Here is a 25738-nt window from a genome sequence, read left to right on the forward strand (position 1 = left end):
CAACAATCAGAGATAGACCTCCATAACAACAGGAACTGATCAGCATCTGAATCAGACAAAAACAATTCTCTACCTTGAAAGAAGGACTGAGGGAAGGCACCAAACTGACACACCACGGACACAATTATGACCTTAAAATGGACCAATCCAATCAAGCAGACATCCAGAGACATACGTGTGATACTTACGAGGCCGGACAGAGCGAGTTACTTACACAGGACTAGAATTCAAAGAGCAGTGGTCCACCATCATCTCGGGGAGAAAATCCAACTTAAAAGAAGCCATGACGGCAGAAATGTGTTTTTCTGTCTCCTTTTTTGAACAAGACAATGAAGCTAAACTGAAACAGCGATCAGAGGGGCGGTGGTAAACTCCAGATGTTGATAAGTCCCAGCGAAAGGTAGATAAACGCAGCCAACAGCGCACAAAAAGCGGAGAAAAACAGTGCGCCACAACAAACCAGTCCACATGGAGAACCCGTCCACCGGAACACAAACACGACAAACAAAGCCGAGGAGTCGCCTTCGTGTGAGATGAAGAGCACAAAACGACAGACACAAAAAGTGACGGGCCTTCAGGTTGGCGTTCCTGGCTCTGGGACTGGGACTAACCACTGCATGGAGATCATGGAGGGCTGCTGGGATCACTGGGGCCAGAGAAAGTAATGGCCATTTGGGCTCCCACAATCAAAGTGCTGATGATCCACGGCCTTTGTGAACATTTCTCCTAGGCCAGCAGATCTAGCTGCAGCGTCAGATAAACAGGGTGTCAGATTGATGGTGATAAGGCCCAGTGGGCAGCGGGAATGAAAGAGGGAGTGAATAGTGCTCCCCAGCCAGTAGCTAATCCCCGGACTAGCCACAGCAGCGGCTAACAATTAGGTTCCGGCCCGAGGGGGTCTGTGTTTACCCTGTTGTCCTGCAGGCTGCACCGGTTTGTGTGTGAGTTCTGTGTGTAAAAACAGAAGGCAGCCGATGCCAAATGACACGGGCTTTGGGCTTTGTGTGCAGCCCGCAGTACACACACAAACACACTCACACAAACACACTCACACAAACACACTCACACTCACACTCACACAAACACACTCACACAAACACACTCACACAAACACACTCACACAAACACACTCACACTCACACTCACACAAACACACTCGCACAAACACACTCACACACCTCTGAAATGAGATAAACTGCGGGGATGTTTGAAACACAACACTGCCAGCCTTCAGGTAGCTTTTGGCTGGACTCAACAGAACCCCGAACTTATGGCGAGCCTTTTTAACATTTAATCAGCAGAAATTTTAGAAATTATAAATGAACAATTGCTTTTTTTAGTTATAACTCCAAGCCAACATATTCATAATTTAGCTTCGACTAGTAGCAATTCTAATTAGCGCTTAAAGGCGCACTTTCATGTTTCACACACTCGCATCACTCTGCACATAAAAAGAGGTTCTCAAAATCAAACTTAAAAAATTACACCTCAATATTATTTCAGTTATTAAGTTTTTCAACCAATATCAGTCCTAATCATAAATATCAAATAGATATTGTTTGTCAGATTTTTAACCCTTTAAATGGCAGGTTTTTTGTCATGATGCCATTATGTTTTTAGATGGAAAAAAATCCCAAAAAAATAATTACTTTCTATACACTACATGCTAAGCCTTGGATATGTTAATGTTTAGCAGGAATATTGAGTTTTATACATTATTATTATTTTTTGTGCAGCATCAAATACTCACCACTCTGCAAGAAGCGCTTTTCAAAATCAAGCTTTGAAAAAAATTATTCATTGACATTAGTGAGTTATTTTTTAACAAACATTAGTCCTAATCATACATTTAACCTTTTAAATGCAAGGTTTTTGTCATGATGCCACTATGTTTTTTTGATTAAAAATATTATTGTTTTTATTATCGCAGCCTGGGATATTTTAATGATTAGCAGAAATATTGATTTTTATACTTTTTTATTTTTTGTGCAGTGTCAAATACTCACACTCATACTGTTCCGCACACAAAATGCACTTTTCAAAATTAGGCTTAAAAAAAATTTATACAAGAATATTGTTTTCGACTTTGATTGAGTTTATTTATTTTTTTGAGAAACATCAGTCCTAATCATAAATATCAAATATTCATTAATTTTCAGAATTGTAACTTTTTCAGTGCCAGGTTTTTGTCATGATGCCACTATGGCTTTAGATGAAAAAACAAAACCAAACACAAAAACTGAACTATTATTAATATACAACATGCAGAGTAGATTTCGGATTATCACAGCCTGGGTTATGTCAATGAAGTTACTATATTCAAAATGTTTGCACGTCTCACAGCTGGTATTAGAGCACATCCCATGAGAACAGCTGGCCCATAATCTTCAATCAGATTGATTTCAGATTTGGAAAAAGTGTGCATGTAAACACAGCTAACGAAAAAAACTGATTCACACTGGGAATTTTTATGTACTTTAAATGTAAATAAGATGCCCGAGTGCATAAAAGGTTTTTTAATAGAGAAAAAGAGCCGGAGTGGCCCCCAAAAGAAAAAATCACGTTTGAGTGCGCCTGTATGAGGACGCCATGACCTGTTTGAAAACACGAGGCCAGTTCTTGGATGTTGATCGAAACAGTTAAAGTCACACACACACATTGTTTTACTAGTTGATGTTAAGCCCTCTGGACTGCAGGTACGACTGACTGATTGACTCTGTCGACTGACACACGGATGCATAGTGTGGACACTGAGTTTCGACAGATTTTCTTTAACCCGAGTTTTCCCTAAAAAAAGTGCTATGAGAGATCAGAGTAAAGCAGAGTGAAGTCTTCTTACCCCCCTAGTGCCAAGTTCGAGACCTCTGATGTGGGGAGGGGGAGCGTGGGCTGTCCAGTCTGCTCTGGAGACACATAGAGGGTTTCAGGGTCCAGGCTATCCATCCAGGGCCTCTCACGTCTACTGGTAACAAACACAGGACACACAGCAGACACAGAAGCACTATTACAAATACAAACACAACAAATATTCACACATTAAGCCTCATGCAGCAGCACATTCTCTTCTCTTCTCCAGATGCACCAAATGTTCTTTACCATCCAAATCTGCTCTGACCAGGTGAGCTCAGTGATGAATCCCACTGACCATAAGTCGCCTGTTTGCACAGTTAACGCCCTCTAAACACAACATAATAAACTTAAACAAAGTAAAAGTATTTTCAGGGACATATATTGAAGAATTAAAGTAAAACTATGCATGCAAAAAGGTTCAAATAAATTTCATAAATCAAAATAATTAAACAGGAAAAGCAGAAAGTCCTCATACATACAGTTTATATAAAAAGCTTTAAAAATGGCTTTCACAATGAAAAAAATAGCTGCCAATTAATTTTCCAGACAATTGACTAAGCTGTATACTTTCATATAGTTTGTGTGCAAAAATCTTAATTTGTTAAGTAGAAATCTAATAATAATAGTGGAGTTAAAAGTACAGTATTTCCCTCTGAAGTGTTGTGAAGTAAAAGTGGAAAGTGGTACGAGATTAAAATACTCAAGTAACTTAAAAGTTTGTATGTATGTGTGTGTATGCATATATGTTTAGTTAATTAAAGAATAGGTTTAAATTAGTAAGGAATCTCGTTAATTAAAATTCAGTGACTTATGGAGAAGAGGTGGGATTAAATAAGTATTGTTCTTGAACATGACGACCAAGTTATCATGTGTTTGATCATTTCTTTTTCTTTGTGTTTTTCAATATTCCTACCTTTTTAGTTTGGTTTTTAATTGAACTTTACTTTCTTATTTTTTTTTTGACTATCTATTTTTACATTTTAGTATTTTATTATTTTTAACATTTTTATTCATTATTTATAATTTTGGAGTATTTTATTTATTTATCCATTTTACTTATGATTGTTATTTATTTTTATCTTATATTTTTATAACCCTGAGGTTTTACAAAGTAAAAGGTCCTCCCTTGCTGACACTTGCTTTGCATGTATAGCAGACTGCCTTTCCTGGTGTTGGTTGAGTGTAATATGCACGCTTTGTTTTTAATTAATTTTATCGGCTATCATCAAAATTAAACGTCGATACAGATAAGGAAATTGCCAAATATCTGCCCAATAATCATCCAGGCTGATTATCTGTCAACCCTTAGTTCAGATAAATCATATTAAAAAATCAAACGCTTCCTTTTTGTGGCGATGAAAAGAGGTTTCTGTTTTTTAACACCTTACATTTGAGGATGTGAAATTTAAGCCAATTTGTTTGTTTATTATAAGGATAGTCTTCCTGGGGCCCAAGACAACATAACAACAGAAACAAGTAATAAATAATACTAGTAATAAAATAAAATAAATAAGTGAATGAAAAATAACAACAACAACAACAACAATAATAATAAAATGATAAAGTAGCATTTTAAAAATTAATCTTCCAGTTTTCTTCAATAATTAGTGATAATTAAATTTAAAAGTGCCATGTTATTTCCAGCACGCTGTCTTCATGTGAGTGATGTGACAGATGCTAATGACTGAGGGGGGAGTGACAGAGGCGACTTCCGCGTGCTGTGACATCACGTGCACGCTATGTTTTCGCATATATATAGCATTAACCACTAAAAAAATATGCATAAAAAATAAAAACAAACATAGCAAAACCTTCACACAGATGCTAGTTAACGGCACGGGAAACACACACATCCTAGCTCACTTTTGCACCCCAAAAAAACAACTGTCATGACGTCACATGATAACCCCTTTACATGTCAACATGCTACTGTCATGTTAAGCTGTATGTACGTTAAAGCAGAGTCGACACGGAGCCGTGACAGCCCGCAGAGTCAAAGCTAAGTGACCGAAGCTAACTGTTGTGAGGCTAACTGTTGTGAGGCTAACTGTTGTGAGGCTAACTGTTGTGGTAACGTTAGCTAGCTAACACCAGAGAACTTCAAAGGACCAACTTACCCGCGTTTCTACGCCACTGTTAGTCTGACCTGCGCTTAAAAACAAAATGTCGCATTGGATGTTTGCTCACGATGTCACCATGCTGCACTTTAGGAGGAGAAACAGACAGTTGTAGAGGTGGATAAGTTGTGGTCTGTCACTTTAGGGCTTCAGCTAGCAGCTAACAGCAGTCACTGAGTAAAATGGCAGTCTGAGCCGTTACTACCACTCTCAGCTGTCCGGGGGGCGGAGGGGGCCGGTAACGGAACACGTTATATCCGCTATTTGTGTCGTTGCGTATTTTTATTTGAGTGTGTTTTTAATTTTTGTTTTCGATTACTTTGGGTTTTTTTACGAGCGATGTCTGGCATTTGTTTTTCTTTGACACGGTAGTGAAAGTGCACGTGACAACCCCCTGGCTTAAAGTAACGTGGTACAGTCCAAAGAAAGGAACCTACAATTAGCTCATAATTTACAGGGAAATTATAAATTATGTGTTTTTGTAAATATCATTATTATTTTTTTAAAAAAATCTAAAAATGCAATGAATTAAGCAGTTTTGGCGAACTACATGTAGTTAAACTGGTAGCATAAGTACATTTTGCAGTACCTTGCCATTAGTTCTATTTAATTCTTTTTTTTTTTGTATATTGATTTAAGTAGTTAGATAACTTCTCTGCATTAAAAAAATAGGGCTATAAAAGGATATTTATTATTATTATTATTAGTAGTAGTAGTAGTAGTTGTAGTAGTAGTAGTATTCATTTAAAAAATGCAATGAATAAAGCAGTGTTGGGGAGTGGTTAACTACATGTGATTAAACAGGTAGTATAAGTACATTTAGCAGTATCTTGCCAGTAGTTCTATTGAATAAGTAAAAAAAAAATAATAAAATTTAAATAATAATAATAATAATGAAATAAAATAAAATTGAAAAACTGAACGCTCTGCTTGTGCTCAAAGTACCAAAATAAATACAATTTTAAAAATAAAATAAAATAGAAAAAGCTTGCAGCAATGTCTCTTTTCTAGAAATCATGACCTGGTCTCTCAAGTTAATCCACAAAGCTTGTTGTGAGCAGTTTCACACAGGAACTTTTTTTTCTCTACCGAAATACACCTGCTAATTATATCACAGCACAGAAGGAACTGTGTTTGTTTAAACTGCAACAAACACTTCATGCCAGCCAACAGCACATTTATTTATTGCAAATAAATGAACAGTATAGCAGTCGTATACAACGACACAATATACAGCAGTACAGTAAATCTACTGCACATGCAGATGTCTTAAAACAGACAAGATAACAAATGACTGTAAATTACATGAGGCGATGTCGTATATGCAGAGTTCACATAAAGGAAGGAAATGATTGTTTTTGCATCACGATGTCGAGTTGTTTCGCCTCTGATGAGTTTCAGTTCCTTGTTTTTTGCTTACAAACAGTTTTTCGGCGGTCTGACAGTGTTTGTTGTTCTGCATCGTCTGATGCAGGTAGCCGTTATAAAAGTCGTCCGCTGTCAGTCTTTTCTTTAGGAGCACGGCCTTAAATCCCACCCAGCCGTCCTGAAACATGGAGCACAGATTAACACAGACGTTTAAGTGACAAACATGTCAGAGGGAGGAAAAGAAACGCAGTGCTGTCGTCACTGTTCGTGAAATTACAGAATAAGAGATGAACCTTTATCTCAAACAGACTTTTTATCAGAGAAAGATCATTATTCTCCATTTTCTTTGTTTCTTTTCAAGTTTCAACACGAGGCTCATTAGAGGGAAACTAAGACACTAAAATCGAAAACCAGCAGAAACAGCAAATAAATAATGAAATAAAACAATAATCTAAGATTAATAAAACAACAGTCTAGGATTACCAGGATAAAAACAGTACAAGTTTAAAAGTGCAAATGCATTCATAAACATATGTATACATATTTGAGTGTTATTGCACATTAAAGGCTGTGTTGTTTGGGTGATTGTGCACATGAAAGTGATTTGTGATATTTAACTAAGAGTCTCTTTTTCTCATTTCTTCCTCCTCATACAATTATAATACTGTGAAAATCTCCATTGCAACACTAAACTTTTTATTTTATTTCACCACCAAACACCATAAATCTGAGTTTTACTAACCTTACAGCAGACAGCCAGAGTGTAAGTCTCCTTCTGATAGCTCACTGAGCCGGGGGCCGGTTTCTTCCTTTCATCTGCAAAAATAAATCAATCAATAAATAAATAACTAAATAAATAAAAAGCTATCAGAATCAGAAAATGATTTATTGCCAAGTGGGTTTTCAATTATAAGGAATTTGCTTTGGTTTTATGGTGCAAAAATTAAACATATTGAGAGGAATAAAAATAAGGCAAAACCCAAGAGCATAAATACAGAACAGATGATAAAATTACAAACGATAATTCAAATATGACAAAGATACTTTTAAGAAGTACTATGACATAACAAATATGTACAATATGTGAGAGATATGTGACAGTTCAGGGTCACAACATATTAAATTTATAGAATTTAGGGACATTTCGAGGATTTTAAGGGCATTTCTCGGATTTCTAGCATTTTAGGACATGTCTAAAATTTTAGGACAAGATTTAAGGACGTTTTCAGGATTTCAGGACATTTCGAGGATATTAGAAAATGTCCCGGATTTTAGGACTTTTCTTGAACTTTAGGACATTTCTGTTCTTTCAGGACATTTCTAGGGTTGAGGAATTTTTTATGATCTATGGACATTTCAAGGACTTTTCAAGAATTTCGGGTTAGGATTTCCGGACATTTCTAGAATTTTTAGGACATTTCTAGGATTTCAGAACATTTCTTTTAGGATTTTTGGACCTTTCTAGGATTTTAGGACAATATGCGAGTGATATGTGGCAGCTCTCGGTCACAGCATATTACAGGAGCAGGACAGGCAACCCATCAACCAGAAAACATTTGAGCATTTTATGTTTCTGCAAATCACATATATGTTACATATACACATTATGATGTATCGGATACATTGAATCTTAAAACACATCAACCATTTTTTGTGGCACATACAGATGTAATACATAAAAAAAATACGTAAAATACATATTCATGCTTTGCAGAAATATGTAAGGTAAATATTTTCCTCAACAGACAACAGAAAGTACACTCACTCTAATCTCAAGGAAACACACATTTTTACATTTACAAACACAAAGACAGAATATTCAAATGATTTTTCCAATTATAACTGGGAAGTGTGTTCATGTACTATAAATATAATCACGGTGCAATAAATCAGATTTTGACTAACTTACCTAATAATGTAATGTGACATCTACCTACAAAATCCAGCAGTTTTATTGTCTGGCCCATATATAAGGTCTTCAGAGGCATCTGATGGCACAGAGAAGAAACATTAGAGTGATATTTAACATTCATTAATGGCTCTAATCAAACACTTCAGATCAGTCGTTACCCGGGATCCGATGGCTCGATACAGACGATCTATTTGGTCACAAGTCTGTTCCTCCCAAACCACCCAGCTCTGGGATTTACTGAACTTTGGGGCTGTTGAAGAAAAGTAATGTTTATGTTAAAATAATTTCTCTTTAATATTTAGTATGAATGTGTCTCTGAAGTTTGATTGATTGAAATCTTTACGTCAAACATGTTCATTTTTAAGGACTATAAACAAACAACCCAATAAAACAATAATACATTAGAAAACAGTCTCATTACATGTTAGATTACGCCCTCACTGTTATTCATTAGGTAATAATAATGCATATGCTTTTCCATTGAAACTTAACTTATGAATACAGAAATAAGCTGTTGTGAAAATATATACACATACATCCACACATATAAACATACATAAACAAACCAATGTATAATTTGTAACCAAATATGACCATGTCCTGCAAAACATAATTTAATTTCTAAACTATTTATCTTATATATTATAACTTTATAGCAATATATTGCTTTCCTCTGTCTTCTATAAACATGTACTACTCCCATAATAAAAAAAAATAACAGAGATATTAATATGATATAAATAAATAAATTGATAAATAAAATGGAAAATTAAATGGGAAATTAAATATTGCTATCTCTGGCATTTTCATTTATTTGACACACACACACGTGCACACACACACACACACACACACACACACACACACACACACACACACACACACACACACATACACATACACATAGTGGGTAATACTTTAAATACGGAAATGGATAACTATATACAATTTGACATACAGTTTAAGAGAAAAAAAAATATCGACCTGGTTTTGAGTTCAGGTAAACTACCCAACTGTAGATTTTGATAACCAAGCCTCACTGTTGAGTATGAAACAGCTGAAATAGCTGTCTGACAGCAGCACAGTGATACAAACAGATAAACAGAGTGCACAGTGCAGATCTCCGATACTGCGGCTGGCAGCGCGGATCTTCTGCAGCACGGATCGCCGAAATGGCAGCTGGCACAGTGGCTGTCAGCGCGGATCTCTGACACAGTGGCTGTCAGCGCGGATCTCTGACACAGTGGCTGTCAGCGCGGATCTCTGACACAGTGGCTGTCAGCGTGGATCTCTGACACAGTGGCTGTCAGCGCGGATCTCTGACACAGTGGTTGGCAGCGCATATCTCTGAAATGTCTGCTGGCAGCGCAATCCCTGAATTAAATATTATCATTACAAATGATGACAATTATATGGACTACCACACAAAAAAGTGTATATAGTGTGAAATATATAAGGAAATGAATGGGGCCCCAATAAGTTTTGAGTTATTTACATATCAAGTATACAACCATATATAATTTGACATACAGTTTAAAAGAAAAGGAGATATTGACTTTGGCTTTCAGTTCATGTCAACTGCCCAACCGAAGAATTTGATAACCAAGAGGCATTGTTGCAGATGAAACAGCTGATTGTCTCACAGCAGCACAGTGAGACAATCTCCGACAGCACGGATCTCTGACAGAGCAGCGCGGATCTCAGTTACTAAATTAAATATTATTATTTCAAATGATGTCGAAAAAAATCTATACACACACACACACACACACACACACACACACACACACACACACACACACACACACACACACACACACACACACACACACACAGCTTTACGTACCAAATGTTGCTCCTGTCTGTGTTTGCTCTCTTCTATGTGCTATTTTCTCCGGCAGCGTCCTGAGTGTGTCAATCAGCTGCAAACAAGAACACAAACACTACGTTAGCCTGCTGTTAGTGAGAGGAACCATACCAGATAACCAGATGTGTTCCCACAACTCACCAGATGTGCTCCTTTAGTGGCCAGGACGGCTCCGAGCTCATCAGCAGTGCATTTCTCAGGGACCTGATGCAGCTCCTGGTTGAGAATGGGGCCCACATCAAACCTGGAGGGTGGAGATACTCTTATTGTGTTCGCTTGTAGTAGGGCTGGCACGATATCAGATTTTAAATACACTATTATTCACAACAATATTATCACAACATGGAAATAAAAAAGTGTTATCATTCAAATTTGTCTTTAACCCTTTGAAACCTCAGCAAATTGGCTTATTTAAAATTAAAAAAACATGGGAAGAAAGCAACGATTAAAACAATTAAATGATCAATAAATGTGCAAAAAGTTACAAAAATAAAAATAAAAAACAAACAAGGAAATGACCTTTGAAAAGTACTTAAAAAATATAGTAATTTTGTAACATGATGTTAAATATGTGATAATGATAATTATAAATATATTTTCCCTTGCTTTTTCCCCAAGACATTGTCCCTATCTTTCAAAAAGATTTTTTTTAAATCTACTAATTTCTTGTAACTTGTTTTCAATCATTTAAGGCCATTGCAATAATAATAATAACACCAACAATAAAAACAGCAATTATAATAATAATAATAATGATAATAATAATAATAATAATAATAATAGTTGTTTGACACTGAATACGGTGACGCTGTGAAACCGTGATATTTTTTGAGATTGTTATCCAACTGCAAAAATCTCATACCAACACTAATGGTGGCCATTAGAAGAAATTAAAGAAAGCAATAACAGACAAAATGACCCTAAAATTTGGAGAAAAAAAAAGGATATGGCCTTTGAAAGTGCTTAAAAAATATAATAATTTTATATAATAAAATAATAATAAAATAAAATAATAATAATAAATAAAAAACAAATAAATAATAAAATAATAATATGTAATTAAGATAATTATAAATATTGTTGTATAAAATGAGAATGAGATGGACAAAAGGTCACTTTGACCTTGACCTTTGATCTTTGACCGTCAGATCTGATCAGTTCATATTTGAGTCCAAGTGGACGTTTGTGCTAAATTTGAAGAAATTCCTTAAAGACGTTCTTGAGATATCCGGAGAGTGGGACCGACGCCAGCATAGAGGCATAGAAACAGGAAGAGGTTCCCGTCTGCCTACCTGTGAGGGCGGATCTGGATGATGGTGACGCCCGTCACAGTGTCTCCGTGCAGGATGGTGTGGAAGATGGGGGCGGGACCTCGCCACCGGGGCAGCAGGCTGGGGTGGACGTTCACGATCCCGCTGCAATAACGGAGCGTGCAAACATAAATAACGTGGTGGAAAATACTCTGTCTAATGCTGGGTTCATGTGACGTCAGGAGGTCGTAGGTCCCGATTCGGGAAGTCGTTCTTCCGACTTGGTGGAGTTCATGAGCTCTGAGGTCGAAAAGTAGGAACAACACGAAACTACAAAGAAGACGTTTAAATGCTGGAAGAGTTTAAACAATAGGTTGAAATCTGTTTATTATATAACCAGTTTATTTATCTTTATTTATTATCATTACTTTATATTTTATGCATTTTATATATTTGTATATATATTTTTTTGTATATTATTTTAGGTTTTGTATATTTTTATATTTAATCTATATCTTTTTATATGGACAGCAGTTGACATTAATACCATATTACACTTAACATGTGATCAAAATTGATATTTAATACATTTTTTTTAAGTTTATGCATTAATGACGTCAAGTTGACTCCTCGTGTTATAAAATAATGTTGTTATCAATGTTCATATACGCGCCTGGCTGCTTTATAGTAAAAGTTTGCTTGTTTTCTAGAGCTAATAGCTCGCAATTACAACTTGGAGGGCCGAGGAGCACATGAAGGCAGCATGAGTACAGTATATGTGGTGGCTGCAGGCTAACACCACTATGCTGCCTTGTTTTAACCCTTAGGGCTGTTTGGAGCATTTAACACACTTTTCATTCTTTATTTGATAAAATATTGTGTCTGTGCTCATGCATGTGTCCTAAATGTAGTCCAGATTGTGTATTTGAGTGTAATCAGTGAATTTGCAGCTCAGCTCCTACAATATTGCAGCTTTAGGAAAAATAAACAAATAATAAATAAAATTGATCCCACAGCCATCAGAGCAGAAAAACAGGACTTGTATTATTTCTGGGTGTCATTCTGGGCTTTTGACTCTGAATTTGTCATTTTGACTATTTTCCACCTGATGAGGTCATTTTGACCATATTTGGCATATGGAGGAAATACATGCTATTTCCACTAGGTGACCTGTCACAGTCAATGTAGCTGCTGATCACTGACATATCCCAGACTGTCAGCAGCTACACTCACACACTGACATATCCCAGACTGTCAGCAGCTACACTCACACACTGACATATCCCAGACTGGGATCATTCAAAAAACAAACAAAAAAAAAATCTAAAAAAAAAAATCTACTTTGCATATATTATATTGAAATTTTTTTTTTTCATTTTTTTCCATTTAAAAACATGGTGACATCATGACAAAACCTGACATTTAAAAGGTTAAAATTCTGAAAATTAACGAAAATTTGAGATTTATGTTTAGGACTGATGTTGGCTAAAAAACTACATAATATTAATAAATGTATATTATTTAATTTAATATAATATTTTTTTACAGCCTGATTTTGAAAAGTCATTTTGTGTGATGAGCTGTAAGTATTTGAGTCTGCACAAAAAAAGCAGAAAAATCAAATAAATCAATGTTGCTGTTAATCTATAATTTAAAAATTAATAATCTACTTAGAATGCAGGATAAACTTTTAGTTTTTTTCATCTAAAAACATAGTGGCATCATGACAAAAATCTTGCATTTAAAGGGTTAAAATTCTGAAAATTCATCTGTGCAGTTTTCTTTAATGTAGTCACTGAGTTTAATTAGTCGTTTTATGAATACACAATATGGCCAAAACTATGTGGACACTCTTATTCCTATAAATCCTACAGTCTGCTGTGTGAGCGGTCACATGTTAAAAATCTCAGTGTCTCCTGAGGACAGTGTCTTCACATTGAGAGACAAAGTGACGGACAGACGGAGACACTCACTATGGGAACTTGTTGATCAGACTCTCGTGCAGCAAACAGCCGAAAGACACCACGACCCCGACGTCAAACTGTCCGTCGGCGGTGTCCGGAGGCCAGCTGTGGAGGGGCAGGTGGTTCTGCTGAGCAAACTTCTTCACCGGGACGTCACCGGACAACGTGACCACTTCCAAGGACGCCACCACCTGTCCACTGGAGCTCCTGCAGACACAACACGGACGTTTGTCATCATGCAATTAATGACTAATTATATCCACTGTCAGTGTTTGGGGCAGGAGCCCCAAAGTTTTGGGTTTTTTTTAAGCTGCAGTTTGACCTGAAGTGTTTCATCTTTTCTTCTCTGATTAAATAAGCACATCCCATAATATGCTGCACTGTGTGATGCAACATCAGCTGTGTGTATTTGTGACAGTGAAAGGTGTGAAGCAGCTTTCTTATTTTTGGAGCCACTTTGCAAAATTACAGGAGGACAGGGGCCAGTCGCAAAAGCCCCATACATGTTTCTGAGATTTTAGGACATTTTTAGGATTTTAGTACATGTCTTGGACTTGAAGACGTTTCCAAGATTTAATTACATATCTAGGATTTTTCTTGGATTTCAGGACTTTTCTAAGATTTTAGGATATTATGGTCTTAGCTCGGACCTCTGTCGGGTGTTGCGGGGATCCCAGCTTGCGGGAACGTTCCCACAACATTGGCTTACGTTCCCTAAAAGTTTGCAATAATCTTTTAAAGACAATATTTTGATTTGATTTTCAGAGAACATTTCACAAATGTTGATCGTTTTAAATAAAGTTCCTGTGAGGTTAAATACTGACTAAGACGTGATGTTTGAACTGCAACATTATGAGGACGTTTCTGTGATGTTGAGAGGTGACAGATCACAGAACGTTCTTATTTTTATGAAACGTTCCTACAATGTTACATGAGAACAAAGGGAGAACATTTTCAAAGCAACATTCAGAAAATGTTATTAAAGACTGAGATTAGACAACATTATTTACATGAAAATGTAATGCGATATGCTAACAATGTCAAAAAATTGTAACATTTTTTATGTGTATAGAGAATGTTGATGGAATTTAAAGAACAACGTTCTGGGAACATAAAGAAAACTTGCCGCTGTAAACGTTAATAAAACATTCAGTGGTTGCTTTTAAACGTTCTCAGAATGTTTTTAGAACCCAAATTTGCTAGCTGGGATCCTGCATTTGCACTTTAAAAAAAAAACATATATATAAATATAAAAACAACTCACAGAGTGAAACGCTTTATTTTTATAGTGAAACAGAAAGTGGTTGGAGGGCCACCTGGCAGCCTGTCAGGGCCCAGATTTGGCCGCGGGCCATGGGTTGAGTACCACTGACCTGTGTGTGTGTGTGTGTGTGTGTGTGTGTGTGTGTGTGTGTGTGTGTGTAAAGGTGTGCAGAGTGTCTCACCTGCTGTCTGACAGCAGTTTCAGAGACTCCATCGCGAACTGATCGGAGCCGAAGAACAGGATCCTCCAGGGGGGTCCGGAGGAGGACAGCAGCCTGCGGATCTGAGTCTGTCCCCCAACAGCTGTCCTCCTGAAGACACTGCAGCGGTGCAGCAGGTTTATGATCCTCAGAGACTTTGTCCACATCCTGTCCCCAGCTGAGTCTTCAGCTCAGTACAATAAGCGTCGAAACTGTCCGAGATGGACATGAAGACAGTCTCTGTGTCTGTTACCAGTTTATCCTAAATGTGTCCACACAGGACGCAGCCATGTTTTCTGACACACTTCCGCCTCCGGCGTCTGTCTTCTTCTTCTTCTCTTTTGAAATATCAGATTTAGGTTCATATCGCCACCTACCGCTGAAAAACAGGATCCAGGAACATTATTCTAAGGGACTGTTCTTTATTTATCACAGGAGCAAGGTGCCTGGGTGTGACTTAGTTTGTTTGTTCATTTATTTATTTACTTAATTACTTGCTTATTTAATATTTATTTATTCACTAACATACTAACTTACTTAAATATCTAATATTTATTCATTTATTTACTTATTTATTATTTGTTTATTTTTCCTAAAGCTGCAAATATTTTTCCTGAAGCCTCCCTCAGTGACCTGGGGAAAATGCACCCTCAGTCCACGATAATTTTTATTTTATTTTATTTTATATTTACACCAGATGTAGGTATTGGAGCCAATGAGCAAACAGCACAGGAGTGAAAGTTATCAGAAAAAAACAGAACATTTCACACACACACACACACACACACACACACACACACACACACACAATGCATCATTATGTCTTTAAAAGCCTATTTTCAGCTACACTGCAATGCACATGTTTCCCATCTTTCCTGCACAGGCAAATGAAGGTAAAAATGCCCATAAAAATGGAAAATAAATAAATAAATAAATAATGTTTGGCAATTTTTAAATTATTTTTTTAAAGACAACATTTCCAGCAATTAAAAAAAAAAAGCCTTTTTTCTTTATTTTTTTGGCTTTTTTATTTTGACCACTTTTCCTTAAAGGTTTCTGACAATTTTAAAAGAAAAGTATTGTAATTTTCTCAAATTTTAAAGAAAGAAATGTACTGTACTACACCACGATGGAGGCAGAAATCAAAGAGACAGATATCTAAAATGTAAAGACCACTGACACAAAATACAGTTTAAATATTTATTTTGTGGTATGAGCCGACACTTTAATGTTCAAACCTGCAGGCCCAAAGGGTTTGATTTTTTTTTCTGTAAAAATGTTTGGCGATGTTTAAAGAAAAAAAACTAACTAATGTTTTTCAAGGAAAAAAGTGCATTTTTTAATAAGTACAAAAATTGCCTTTTTTTCTTTCTTTTTTTTTTTTTTAAAATATTTGGCAATTTTGAAAGAAAAAGGGGGGGATTATCTTTAAGAGTTTTTGGTGATTTTTTTTGAAATTTCAAAGAAAAAAAAGTCTAAATCTAAGAAACAGATATCTAAAATGAGGAGACAGGTGACACAAAATACAGTTTAAATATTTATTTTGTGATATGAGCAGACACTTTAATGTTAAATACAGAAACAAACAAAAAAAAATGACATTTGTAAAACTGTAGCTGCACTTCTACGGAGGCATTTAAAGAGGCACAAACTCCTCATACGCCTAAAATCAAGCGGATGTGTCCTTGGCTGAGCGTCAGCTGTGTGAGCTGAGCATGGCTGTGTGTGTGTGTGTGTGTGTGTGTGTGTGTGTGTGTGTGTGTGGAGATGAGGAGCGGATGCGTGAATATAAGACTCTCAGAGGACGTTCGCCACAGAGCAAAGATCGACGAGAGCGTGACGGGAGAGCAGAATGAGCCTTTCCCTCTTCAGACGTCGCGTGAGGAGAAGGCACAATATTTCTGTCACACATTTCTGAAAAACGAGTCAACTCAAAGCGGTTTTAACGTCACACACACGCCGTCGCGCGTTTTTTAAAGCTTCAGTCTGGGTGTTTTGACGTTTCTCTGCTGAGCGGAGCTTCCTGCTGTGAATACTCCTCCAGGAACCGGAGGTGGAACTCCTTCAGCTTCCCGAGCAGGACTTTCAGCTTCTCTGGGCTCGGCAGGATGGTCATCCTAAAAAAAAACAACATAAAAAAAACATGAAAAACTGAAAAGCACATGTCCTAAATTATACTGAGTCTTTGAGCTCCCAGCCTGGTTGTGGGACGTTTTTTTGTCATCAGTGACGCCTTTTACAACCATTAAAACCTCTGAAATCTGAAAAAATATACTGGTTTCTTTACAAAAACGAACAAAAAAAACAGTAACTTGGCATAAAATGCCCTGCAAACCGCAAGAAATTATGAAAAAATGAGAAGAAAACGACCGAAAAATCTGTTGTTTTTTTAAAAGGAGAGATTTTTAGATGTATATTAAAAAAAGAAAACTAACATTTATATTTTAAAAATCATGTCACGGAAATATGTACGTGTTTGTTTATGAACACTTTTTTCCAAGTCATTCCTTTATATTTTATTATTTTATCTTTTTTGTGCTAATTTTAATTTTTTTTTTTAAATGTGCTAATTTTAAATAATATTTTGTCTTCTCCTAATGTTTTGAAAAAAATGCTCAGGTTTTAAAGGGTTAATCTATTTATTCATTTATTGTGTTTGATTTATTTTGCACTTTTCCCATTTGTTTGCTTTTTTGTGGTCATTTTCATCCGAATGTTTCTGTTTTCTTGTCTGTTTAAGAGTATTGGTGTTACTGCAACATGGCTTTTGTCAGAATTGTTGTGATTTCGGTTGTTTTTGGTTTTTCTGTTACGGAGGGGAGGCGGAGAAAACATGAAATAAAAGGGAAAAAAGGGTGAAAATTTAGGTGCTCTGTGATTTGTACTCCTTACATTGTTCTTCCAATAAAAAAACTTTTACGATTAAGAGTTTAAGATTTTGCTCTCCACATGTAGCAGCTGGAGTCTGCCAACACTCACTTTTCAGAAATTAATCAAAATGAAATGATAAAATTATTTACAGCGTTCGTTCACATTTTACCAAGAACTTTTTGTGACTTAATAAAGTCTTATCACAATATTTTTTTTTTTATCAGTCAATATCGATATTTATCACGATATACATCAAATCACTATTTCTGTCGAGCTTAAAGCTTCCCTTTAAATCCTCAGTGAGATATGAAGATATCATCAGGTTAATTTTGGTTTAAATATTTATCTTCTGTCAGACATTGAACATGACAAATATACTGTAGAACAGGCGTCACCAAAAAAAAGGAAATTTTTAAAGAAAAAGAGTTAGACACTTTTTTTCTTTAATTTTTTAGGGAAATTTTTCAAAACAAAAAAGGCATTTTTTCTTTTCCTTAAAAAAGTATCACCAAAATGACCATTTATCACAGCCAGAGACTGTTATGTTTGGATTCTGAAATTTCCGACAGTCCTTGAACACATCATGTGTTTTTATGAAGGCTTGTAAAATAACACAGACTTTTTTTTTTAGGTTTTTCATGATCATTCATTAACTCTTAACAGGTCAAATCTTAGACCAGGATCTGAAATCATGTTAAAAACCTGAAGTGCTGAACATCATGACGGTGGCAGAAGTGTTGGCGTCTGACCTGAAGTGATACGTTCCCTCCCTCTGCCCGAATCCGCTTCCCGGAACGACACAGATTCCAGTTTCCTCCAGCAGCTTGAGACAGTACAGCATGTCAGGGGCCATGGACAGGGACTGCGGGGACACAGAGACCTTCACTGTTAGCTGAGACACTGTGAGACGTTTCGGTTCATAATGAACCTGCGTACAAATCCCGGTAGTGCACCGACACGGCGCTGCCTCTAAATCATTCTCACATCACAACACATTTCTGTTTAAGAGATCATCAGGAAACGCGAGGAGAGCGTGCAGAGACACACCTGAGCTTCCTGGATGGCTCCAGGAGGGATGAAGATCTGAGGGAAGGCGTACATGGCGCCTTGGACCGGGTTACATTTGATCCCCGGCACCGAGTTCAGGATCTGCTCTGTGAGTCCGGCTTTGTGAGCCAGTTCACCCAGGACGGAGCTCTTCTCCTAAAAAACACCGACGTGACACATAAAACGTCTTTACAGTCACAGAGAGAAACATTCACACAGCAGGTGTGAAGTGTGAGCTCCAGTTTGTAATTCTCAATAAAATCAGACGACACACTGGGAACTGTTCTGTGCGGTCAGAGTACAGAAGGTGTGAGATAAAACTGCACCAAAATCCAGCTTATTGATCAAAAAGTGCCAGAGGAGGATCCAACACGCTGCCGACAGAGGGAGCTGAGACCCTGATGTCCTAAAATCACAGAAATGTCCTGAAATACTAGAGACATCCTAACATTTTAGAAATGTCTAAAAATCCTAGAAATTTCCTGAAATACACACACACAGACACACACACAGACACACACACACACACACACACACACACACACAGACACAGACAGACACACACACAGACACACACACACAGACACACACACACACACACACACACACACACACACACACACACACACACAGACAGACACACACACACAGACACACACAGACACACACACACAGACACAGACACACACACAGACAGACACACAAAGACACACAGACAGACACACACATACAGACACAGACACACACACACACACACACACACACACACACACACACACAGACAAAGACACACACACACACACACACACACACACACACACAGACACACACAGACAAAGACACACACAGACAGACAGACACAGACACACACACAGACACACAAAGACACAGACAGACACAGACACACACACACACACACACACACACACACACAGACAGACACAGACAGACACAGACACACAGACACACAGACACACAAAGACACAGACAGACACACACACACACACACACACACACACACACACACACACACACACACACACACACACACACCTTGATGAACTGAGCGTGCGAGGGCTCGTGCTCTTTGGGGGGGTTCACAATGACGTCCATGGCAGCCTGTCCGGGGACGGGAGGACAGAGACGCACAGACAGCAGTTTGACCAGCTGGGCCTTCACTTTGGGATCCATGTTCAACACCTCCATGTAGCCGCCACGGAAACCGCACCTGAAAGAGCCGAGCGCAGATCGGATGAGAAGAAGACTGCGTTTATCTGCACTGTCCTTTTCAAATAAACTACAGAAATAAATAAAGGCCAGAGACATACTGTCTTTTTTTTTTTTTAGATTTCAAAATGCAACGTCAGATAGAAAAAAAAATGAAAATAATAATAATAAAAAAATAAAATTCTACTGCCTATGCCTAAACATTTATACGACGTTAAAAAGTCTAAAATTGGACTAAACTGCACTAAGTTGTGTCTTCATGTGTGCATCCGAAACTTATTTGTGTTTATAATTATGACCACGAACTGCAGTCACCCAAAATATTTATTTCATCACTTTGCATTTAAAAACATGCAGGCTTGAGTATTACTGAACAACAGTGGAGGCTATATAATAATAATAATAATAATAATAATAATAATAATAATAATAATAATTATTATTATTATTATTATTATTATTAAATCAAAAAATAATAAAAAAAATACTAATAACAATGATAATAATAAAAATAATATAATGATGATAGTAATAATAATAACAATAATTAAAATAATAATAATATATATACAGCACTTTTCATACAAAAAATGCAGTCCAAAGTTCTTTCCAAAAAAAACCAGGCCAGTGAGGCAATTCAGAATAAAAGTGTATTTAAAAACAATTTTAAAAACAAGTTATAATTAAACACTCTAAACAGTTCAGCTGCAAATATCTTATTCTGTTTAAAGCGGATTTTAAATAAAGAGCTCACACACTTTTGAATAATTTACTGTATCAAAATCAAATACTAAAAGCACATTTTACGCTTTGAAATGCTCGTACTTTCTCTGTAATGAGATCAGTGTGTGTGCGTGTGTGTGTGTGTGTCTGCGTGCGTGTGTGTGTGTGTGTGTGTGTGTCTGCATGCGTGCGTGTGTGTGTGTGTGTGTGTGTGTGTGTGTGTGTACGTGTGTGTGTGTGTGTGTCTGCATGCGTGCGTGTGTGTGTGTGCAGAGGACACTCACTCTCCAGTGTAGCCCTTGGAGGTGGAGTGGAAGGAGGCCAGCTCCACGTTGTTGAAGTACTCGGGGCCCATCTCGTACAGCACCTTCTTGAAGGAGTGGAACTGACAGTCTGACGAGTACACGTTGTCCTGGTAAACCTGGTCCAGGGTTCACACAGACAGACATGTCAAATTCAAGCACTTTCAAGCACCTTCTCAAGTACTCATTTTCAAGGATGAAATTGTTTCCTTCACAACCATCTGTTGCGAGAGAACTGTGCAAATTAAAAATGAGGCAAACACATGCTACCAGCTAAAATGCACTTATTATTAATAACAGCTTCAATTATTCAGGCTGTGCTGAAAACTGCTGTTGCTTCACGCTGCTCACACGAATATTTGTGATAAAACACTTTTGCTGTTGAATTTTTTTTATTTATTTCCGTTTTTTGTCTTTATGGTGTGCTGCTGTCCTTGTTCTGTGAATTTTAGCATTTTATAGGTTTCAAAAGGTCCTTTTATACAAAAGCTGCCAGAATGCATAAAACATCAAAATAGAGCTTTTTTAGCAAAGTGGAAGCCAGTGGAGGATCCCCTGCACCAAATCCTAACTAAAACCATAATGTCCTAAAATCCTAGAAACATCCTGAAATCCTTGAAATGTCCTTAAATCCTACAAACGTCCTTAAACCCTTCTAAATGTCCTAAAATCCTCAAAATTACCTAAATTTGTAGAAACAACTTAAATTGAAATTTCCTAAAATCCTTGAAATGCCCTAAAACAGTAGAAACCATTAAAAAAACTTGAAATGTATTTATTAAACTACATTAAAGAATTTACTGTTAGTTTAGTGTTTTTTTGTTGTTATATCTCCTATGTAAAGCGTCTTTGAGGACTCTGAAAAGTGCTTTATAAGTCTGATCCATCATTATTATTATTATACTGACAAAAAATTTAAAACATTTCTTGAATACTTTCCATTAAAAAACTCCTTATTCTCTCCTCTTAATTATACTCAAGTACTTTTTCAAGGACCAAGTTAAAAAAATGCTTGATTTTCAAGGTACTTCAGGACTTTAAGCACCTCAATCACCTCGTATGAACTGTGCCGTCACCATAGCAACCGGCTTCAGAGCCAAACTGGTACAACGACAAAAGAAGTGGGATATCAGCGACACGTTCAGGAGCTGCAGGAATTCCTGCCGCTCTGAACACAGACTGTGTGGCGGAGCCGATGTCCCACAGAAACACAACATCTGGACGGTTTGACATTTAAAATGAAGGCGCATCAGTTTTTAAATATAATAAAAAAGAGGATTTCTGTGGACTGTGAGCCGGCGGTGGGAGTTACCTCGTCAGCCATGACAAACAGGTTCTCCTCGTAGGCGAAGTGGAGCACCTCCTCGATGCACTTCTTACTCTGCACCTGACCTGGAGACACACCGAGGTGAGGTCACACGTCATTTCACGCTCATCGTTCATTTCTCTGTGATGCATCGTCACACTATCAAGAATATCTCAAGTTTTGGAGCTGCGTCTCTTTCTGTCTTTGCTCTGGGCACAGACGGAGCAGCAGAGCGGCAAACGCAGACTGAAACTGATAATTCATATAATTGTTGTGTTATCTTTCTTTTTCTAATCTACTTTAATAATAACAATAATAATAATAAAAAAATACAATTATTATTATTTCTTTATTTCTATATTATTTTTATATTAATTCCTTTCATAAGAAAACTAATCATTTTCTTAATGTTTTTTTAAAAAATAATAATAATAATTATTATTATTTTTAAACAATTTATTTAATTCGTTTCATAAAAAAAGTCACCATTTCCTTAATGTTTTTTTCCTAAATAATAAAAATAATAATTATAATAATATTGTAAGTGCTTTACAGTAAAAATAGGCCAGCATGTCCAGCAGGCCAAACTGGTTTGATTTCTTTTAAAAACATGCGGAGCAGGCAATGAGCACCTTAACTAGACACGGCCCAAAAATTAGCACAAAAATTACAAGAAAATCACCTGAAAATAAGCAGAAAAAAAATGAAAGCCAAACACAAAATGGACTTAAAAAGTGCTGAAAATGTACACTGTTACACAATTCTAAATATAAAATTCAAATCATAACAAATATATTTTTTCCCCATATTTTTGGATAATTTTGTTTTCATCCTAAACTACTTTTTTTAAAGTTATTTTCTTACTAATTTCTTGCAATCTGTGAAACGCATTTTTGAAAAGAAATCAAATTAATCTGCTTCAAAGTTTCAGACGCCTGACTGCAGCACAAGGAAACTAGTTAAAGGGCGTTAAAGGGTTAAAAGCACAGTAAATACAGTACATTAGAGTAATGGCTCTTGCACTTTATATAAAGTTTTAATAGATAAAGTGATAAAGTGTGGCCGTTGTCGTACCGGTGGGGTTTCCGGGGTTGATGATGCAGAGGACTCGGGGCTGGCAGTGCTGTTTGGCGGTCAGATACGCTCGCTGCAGCTCCTCGATATCCAGCGCCCAGCAGTTCTCCTCGTCCAGGTAATAGTTAATGTGCACGGCCTCTAACTCGGAGATGGCTGCAGAGTAGAGCGGGTACTGAGGGATGGGAATCATCACGCCCGTCCTGGAGGCGCCCTGACCCGAAACCAGCAGCTTCAGGATGCTCTGAAACAAGACAAACCGCTTCCAGAGGCTGTTTCCCGAAACGAGACACACACACAGCGTCAGCAACCAGACGCAGATGTTTTTAAACTTCTTCAACACAACAAAAGCGAGTTTGTCTCCGAAAGAAATCAACAACATTTGGTGCTCCACGTGTCAATCAATCATCAATCAAATTTTGATTTGTATAGCAGCTTTCAAACAAATCAAAGATTTTAAAATGCTTTAAAGTTTGATTAAAGAAACAAAAACAAGAAATAAGCAAAAATGGATCTTAAAAAAGAAGAAGGGATCTTTAAAAATTGATCTTAAAAAATGGAACTTTAAAAACCTGATCTTCAAAAATTCATCTTCAATTATTGATCGTAAAAAATGGATTAAGTAAAAACCATAAAATTTGGATCGTGAGAAGAAACGTAAAAGCCAGCTTAAAAAGATCTGCTTTCACTTTAAAAGCTCCTCTCAGATCCTCCGGCAGGATGTTGTTTTTGGGGCGTTTTTGGAGGATCTGAGAGGCCGTCTGGTGCGCCTGCCGCCATGTGGTGACTTAAAAACTAATAAAAGAATTTAAAAATGGATCTGAAAACTAGCAGCCAGCTGCTGTGAAGTATTTTAATTTTTATTAAATGTTAAGGTGTTGTGGTACCATGATGCCGTCACTGGCTCCGGTGGTGAGGTAGATGTTGTTCCAGTCAGACGGCACGCCCTCGTCTCTGCGCGTGATGTAGTCGGCGATGTCCTGACGGATACAGTCCACCCCCTGACTGGCGCTGTACGAGCCTGCAGACACACAACATGCTCAATGGTTATTATTATCATATAATATACATTATATATTATAATCATGTTTTTGCAACTTTATTTATGTTTTCAAAATACAGTCATTTGGTATGAGAAGACGTTTATACTTTATCATTTACACAGATAAAATAGGAAAAAATACAATGTAATAATAAAAATAATCATAAAAACAAAGTGAAATATAATAATAATAAATAAAATAATAATAATAATAAATCAGACATGTAGAAGTTACCAGTCTTGGCTTGTGCATGTTTCACTAATTTATTTTAAAGAAGTAAAAATATCAAATATATATATTTATATGTAAAAAAAGAAGAAGAAGAATAAATAATAATAGAAAAAAAATAGAATAATGATATAAAATATGTTTTACTTCTAAATACTACTTTTCGGACGTTGGTTACTTTTGCTTTGTTTGTTTTTTTAATATCCTGTTTTAATTATTGGTAATTCATTTTTCATCATCGTGGTCAGAGTGTGTTAATTTGAGATATATGAGATATTTTGTCTGTGAAGCCCGGAGGGGCTGTCATTACACTTTGGCCCCTGGGTCTGTGGCCCCGCCTCCCTGCTCTCACCGAGGCTCTGTCCTCCGCAGTCCTGCAGGATGCGCTGCGCTCGCTGCTTGGCGTCTTCGGGGAAAGCCGGGCTGTCGAGCAGCTCTGGGAAACAACACAGAGCAACGACCTGCAGGGCGAAGAGCGTCAGACACACGAATAACGAAGATTTTACATCCTCACACATTTTCAACAAAATTATCAAATAATGATGAAAACATATGTAAAAAAAAAAAAAAAAAAAGCCTGTCGACAAAAAACTAAGTTCATCATTTTGCAGAATCGGGGCCGATTCTGGGAATGACTCAATCTATAAAAACAACAAAAACAAAACAAAAAAAACAACGACAGCTGGTTGGCTCCTAAATGAACGTCTGTCAAGCCCTCACCTGACGGAGGAAGGTGATTGGCTGCTGTCCCATGGCGTGAGCGTCACCGATGTTGGCTTTGATGACCTCAGTGAAGGACTGTTTGACTCCCTGCCGAGACGAGAAAAAACATCATCGAGATCATTTAGGGACTGTGGGGGGCAAAACATATTTATTTATTTTTTAAAGATTATTTTTGGGGTATTTTTCACTTAATATTGATTGAATTGTTAGTAATTGTGTTGACTTGAGGTACAAACAATATTTATTCTGATTTTTTTTAGTTTTCTGGCGACTTCTGGAAGACTAAACATGAACCCGGTCACTGAGGAATATTCCTGCTGTAATGGAAAATAAACCTAACAGCAGATTTAACTGATTTACGCCTTTTGCCTTCCATACTTCCCCCTCAGGACTGTTATTTCTC

General features: G+C 36.9%; 3 protein-coding genes across 10 annotated transcripts in view; all 3 read right to left on the reverse strand.

Annotated features, from left to right (window-relative positions):
• The window catches only part of celf1 (cugbp, Elav-like family member 1), a 34633-nt gene extending 29217 nt beyond the window's left edge, over nt 1-5416 (reverse strand). For 2 of the 8 annotated variants that reach the window (XM_088080553.1, XM_088080482.1), the window contains exons 1-2: nt 4968-5342; nt 2840-2962 (exon numbers count right to left, since the gene is read on the reverse strand). In XM_088080553.1, coding sequence (XP_087936679.1) covers nt 2840-2943 — 104 coding nt within the window. In that variant the 5' untranslated portion in view covers nt 2944-2962; nt 4968-5342. Of the gene's footprint in view, nt 1-214; nt 600-2839; nt 2963-4967 lie in introns of those variants that run through there. The other 6 variants (XM_088080662.1, XM_088080644.1, XM_088080582.1 and 3 more) reach the window with 5 other exon arrangements.
• Nucleotides 5417-6127: 711 nt separating this feature from the next.
• Nucleotides 6128-15112, reverse strand: mtfmt (mitochondrial methionyl-tRNA formyltransferase). The gene is made up of 9 exons (XM_088080785.1): nt 14774-15112; nt 13338-13535; nt 11407-11529; nt 10256-10358; nt 10094-10169; nt 8406-8497; nt 8245-8323; nt 7078-7151; nt 6128-6513 (listed from the first exon to the last, which is right to left on the reverse strand). Exons 1-9 carry the CDS (start codon nt 14956-14958, stop codon nt 6331-6333), a joined length of 1113 nt encoding a protein of 370 aa, XP_087936911.1. The 5' UTR covers nt 14959-15112; the 3' UTR covers nt 6128-6330.
• Nucleotides 15113-16315: 1203 nt separating this feature from the next.
• Nucleotides 16316-25738, reverse strand: part of gpt2 (glutamic pyruvate transaminase (alanine aminotransferase) 2) — an 11171-nt gene continuing 1748 nt past the window's right edge. Inside the window, exons 2-11 of the mRNA XM_088080901.1 lie at nt 25333-25422; nt 24965-25073; nt 24229-24362; nt 23342-23585; nt 22274-22353; nt 20944-21080; nt 19763-19937; nt 18710-18865; nt 18412-18524; nt 16316-16908 (exon numbers count right to left, since the gene is read on the reverse strand). Of these exons, the coding sequence (XP_087937027.1) occupies nt 16773-16908; nt 18412-18524; nt 18710-18865; nt 19763-19937; nt 20944-21080; nt 22274-22353; nt 23342-23585; nt 24229-24362; nt 24965-25073; nt 25333-25422 (1374 nt within the window). The 3' untranslated portion in view covers nt 16316-16772. The remainder of the gene's footprint in view (nt 16909-18411; nt 18525-18709; nt 18866-19762; nt 19938-20943; nt 21081-22273; nt 22354-23341; nt 23586-24228; nt 24363-24964; nt 25074-25332; nt 25423-25738) is intronic.

Source organism: Plectropomus leopardus, chromosome 1, assembly GCF_026936395.1.
Source record: "Plectropomus leopardus strain MGB_pleo_1.0 chromosome 1, ASM2693639v1, whole genome shotgun sequence".
Classification (NCBI taxonomy): Eukaryota; Metazoa; Chordata; class Actinopteri; order Perciformes; family Serranidae; genus Plectropomus; species Plectropomus leopardus.

Bases quoted from the DNA above. Each gene is read 5' to 3' on its own strand.
- mtfmt (XM_088080785.1), bottom strand. From the start codon at position 14,958: ATGTGGACAAAGTCTCTGAGGATCATAAACCTGCTGCACCGCTGCAGT. The intron at 10,359-11,406 runs GTAGGCAGACGG...TCCACCCTCCAG, and splicing joins ATCCAGATCCGCCCTCACAG to GTTTGATGTGGGCCCCATTC. The intron at 8,498-10,093 runs GTACGTAAAGCT...TTTCTTCAACAG, and splicing joins ACAGACAGGAGCAACATTTG to CCCCAAAGTTCAGTAAATCC.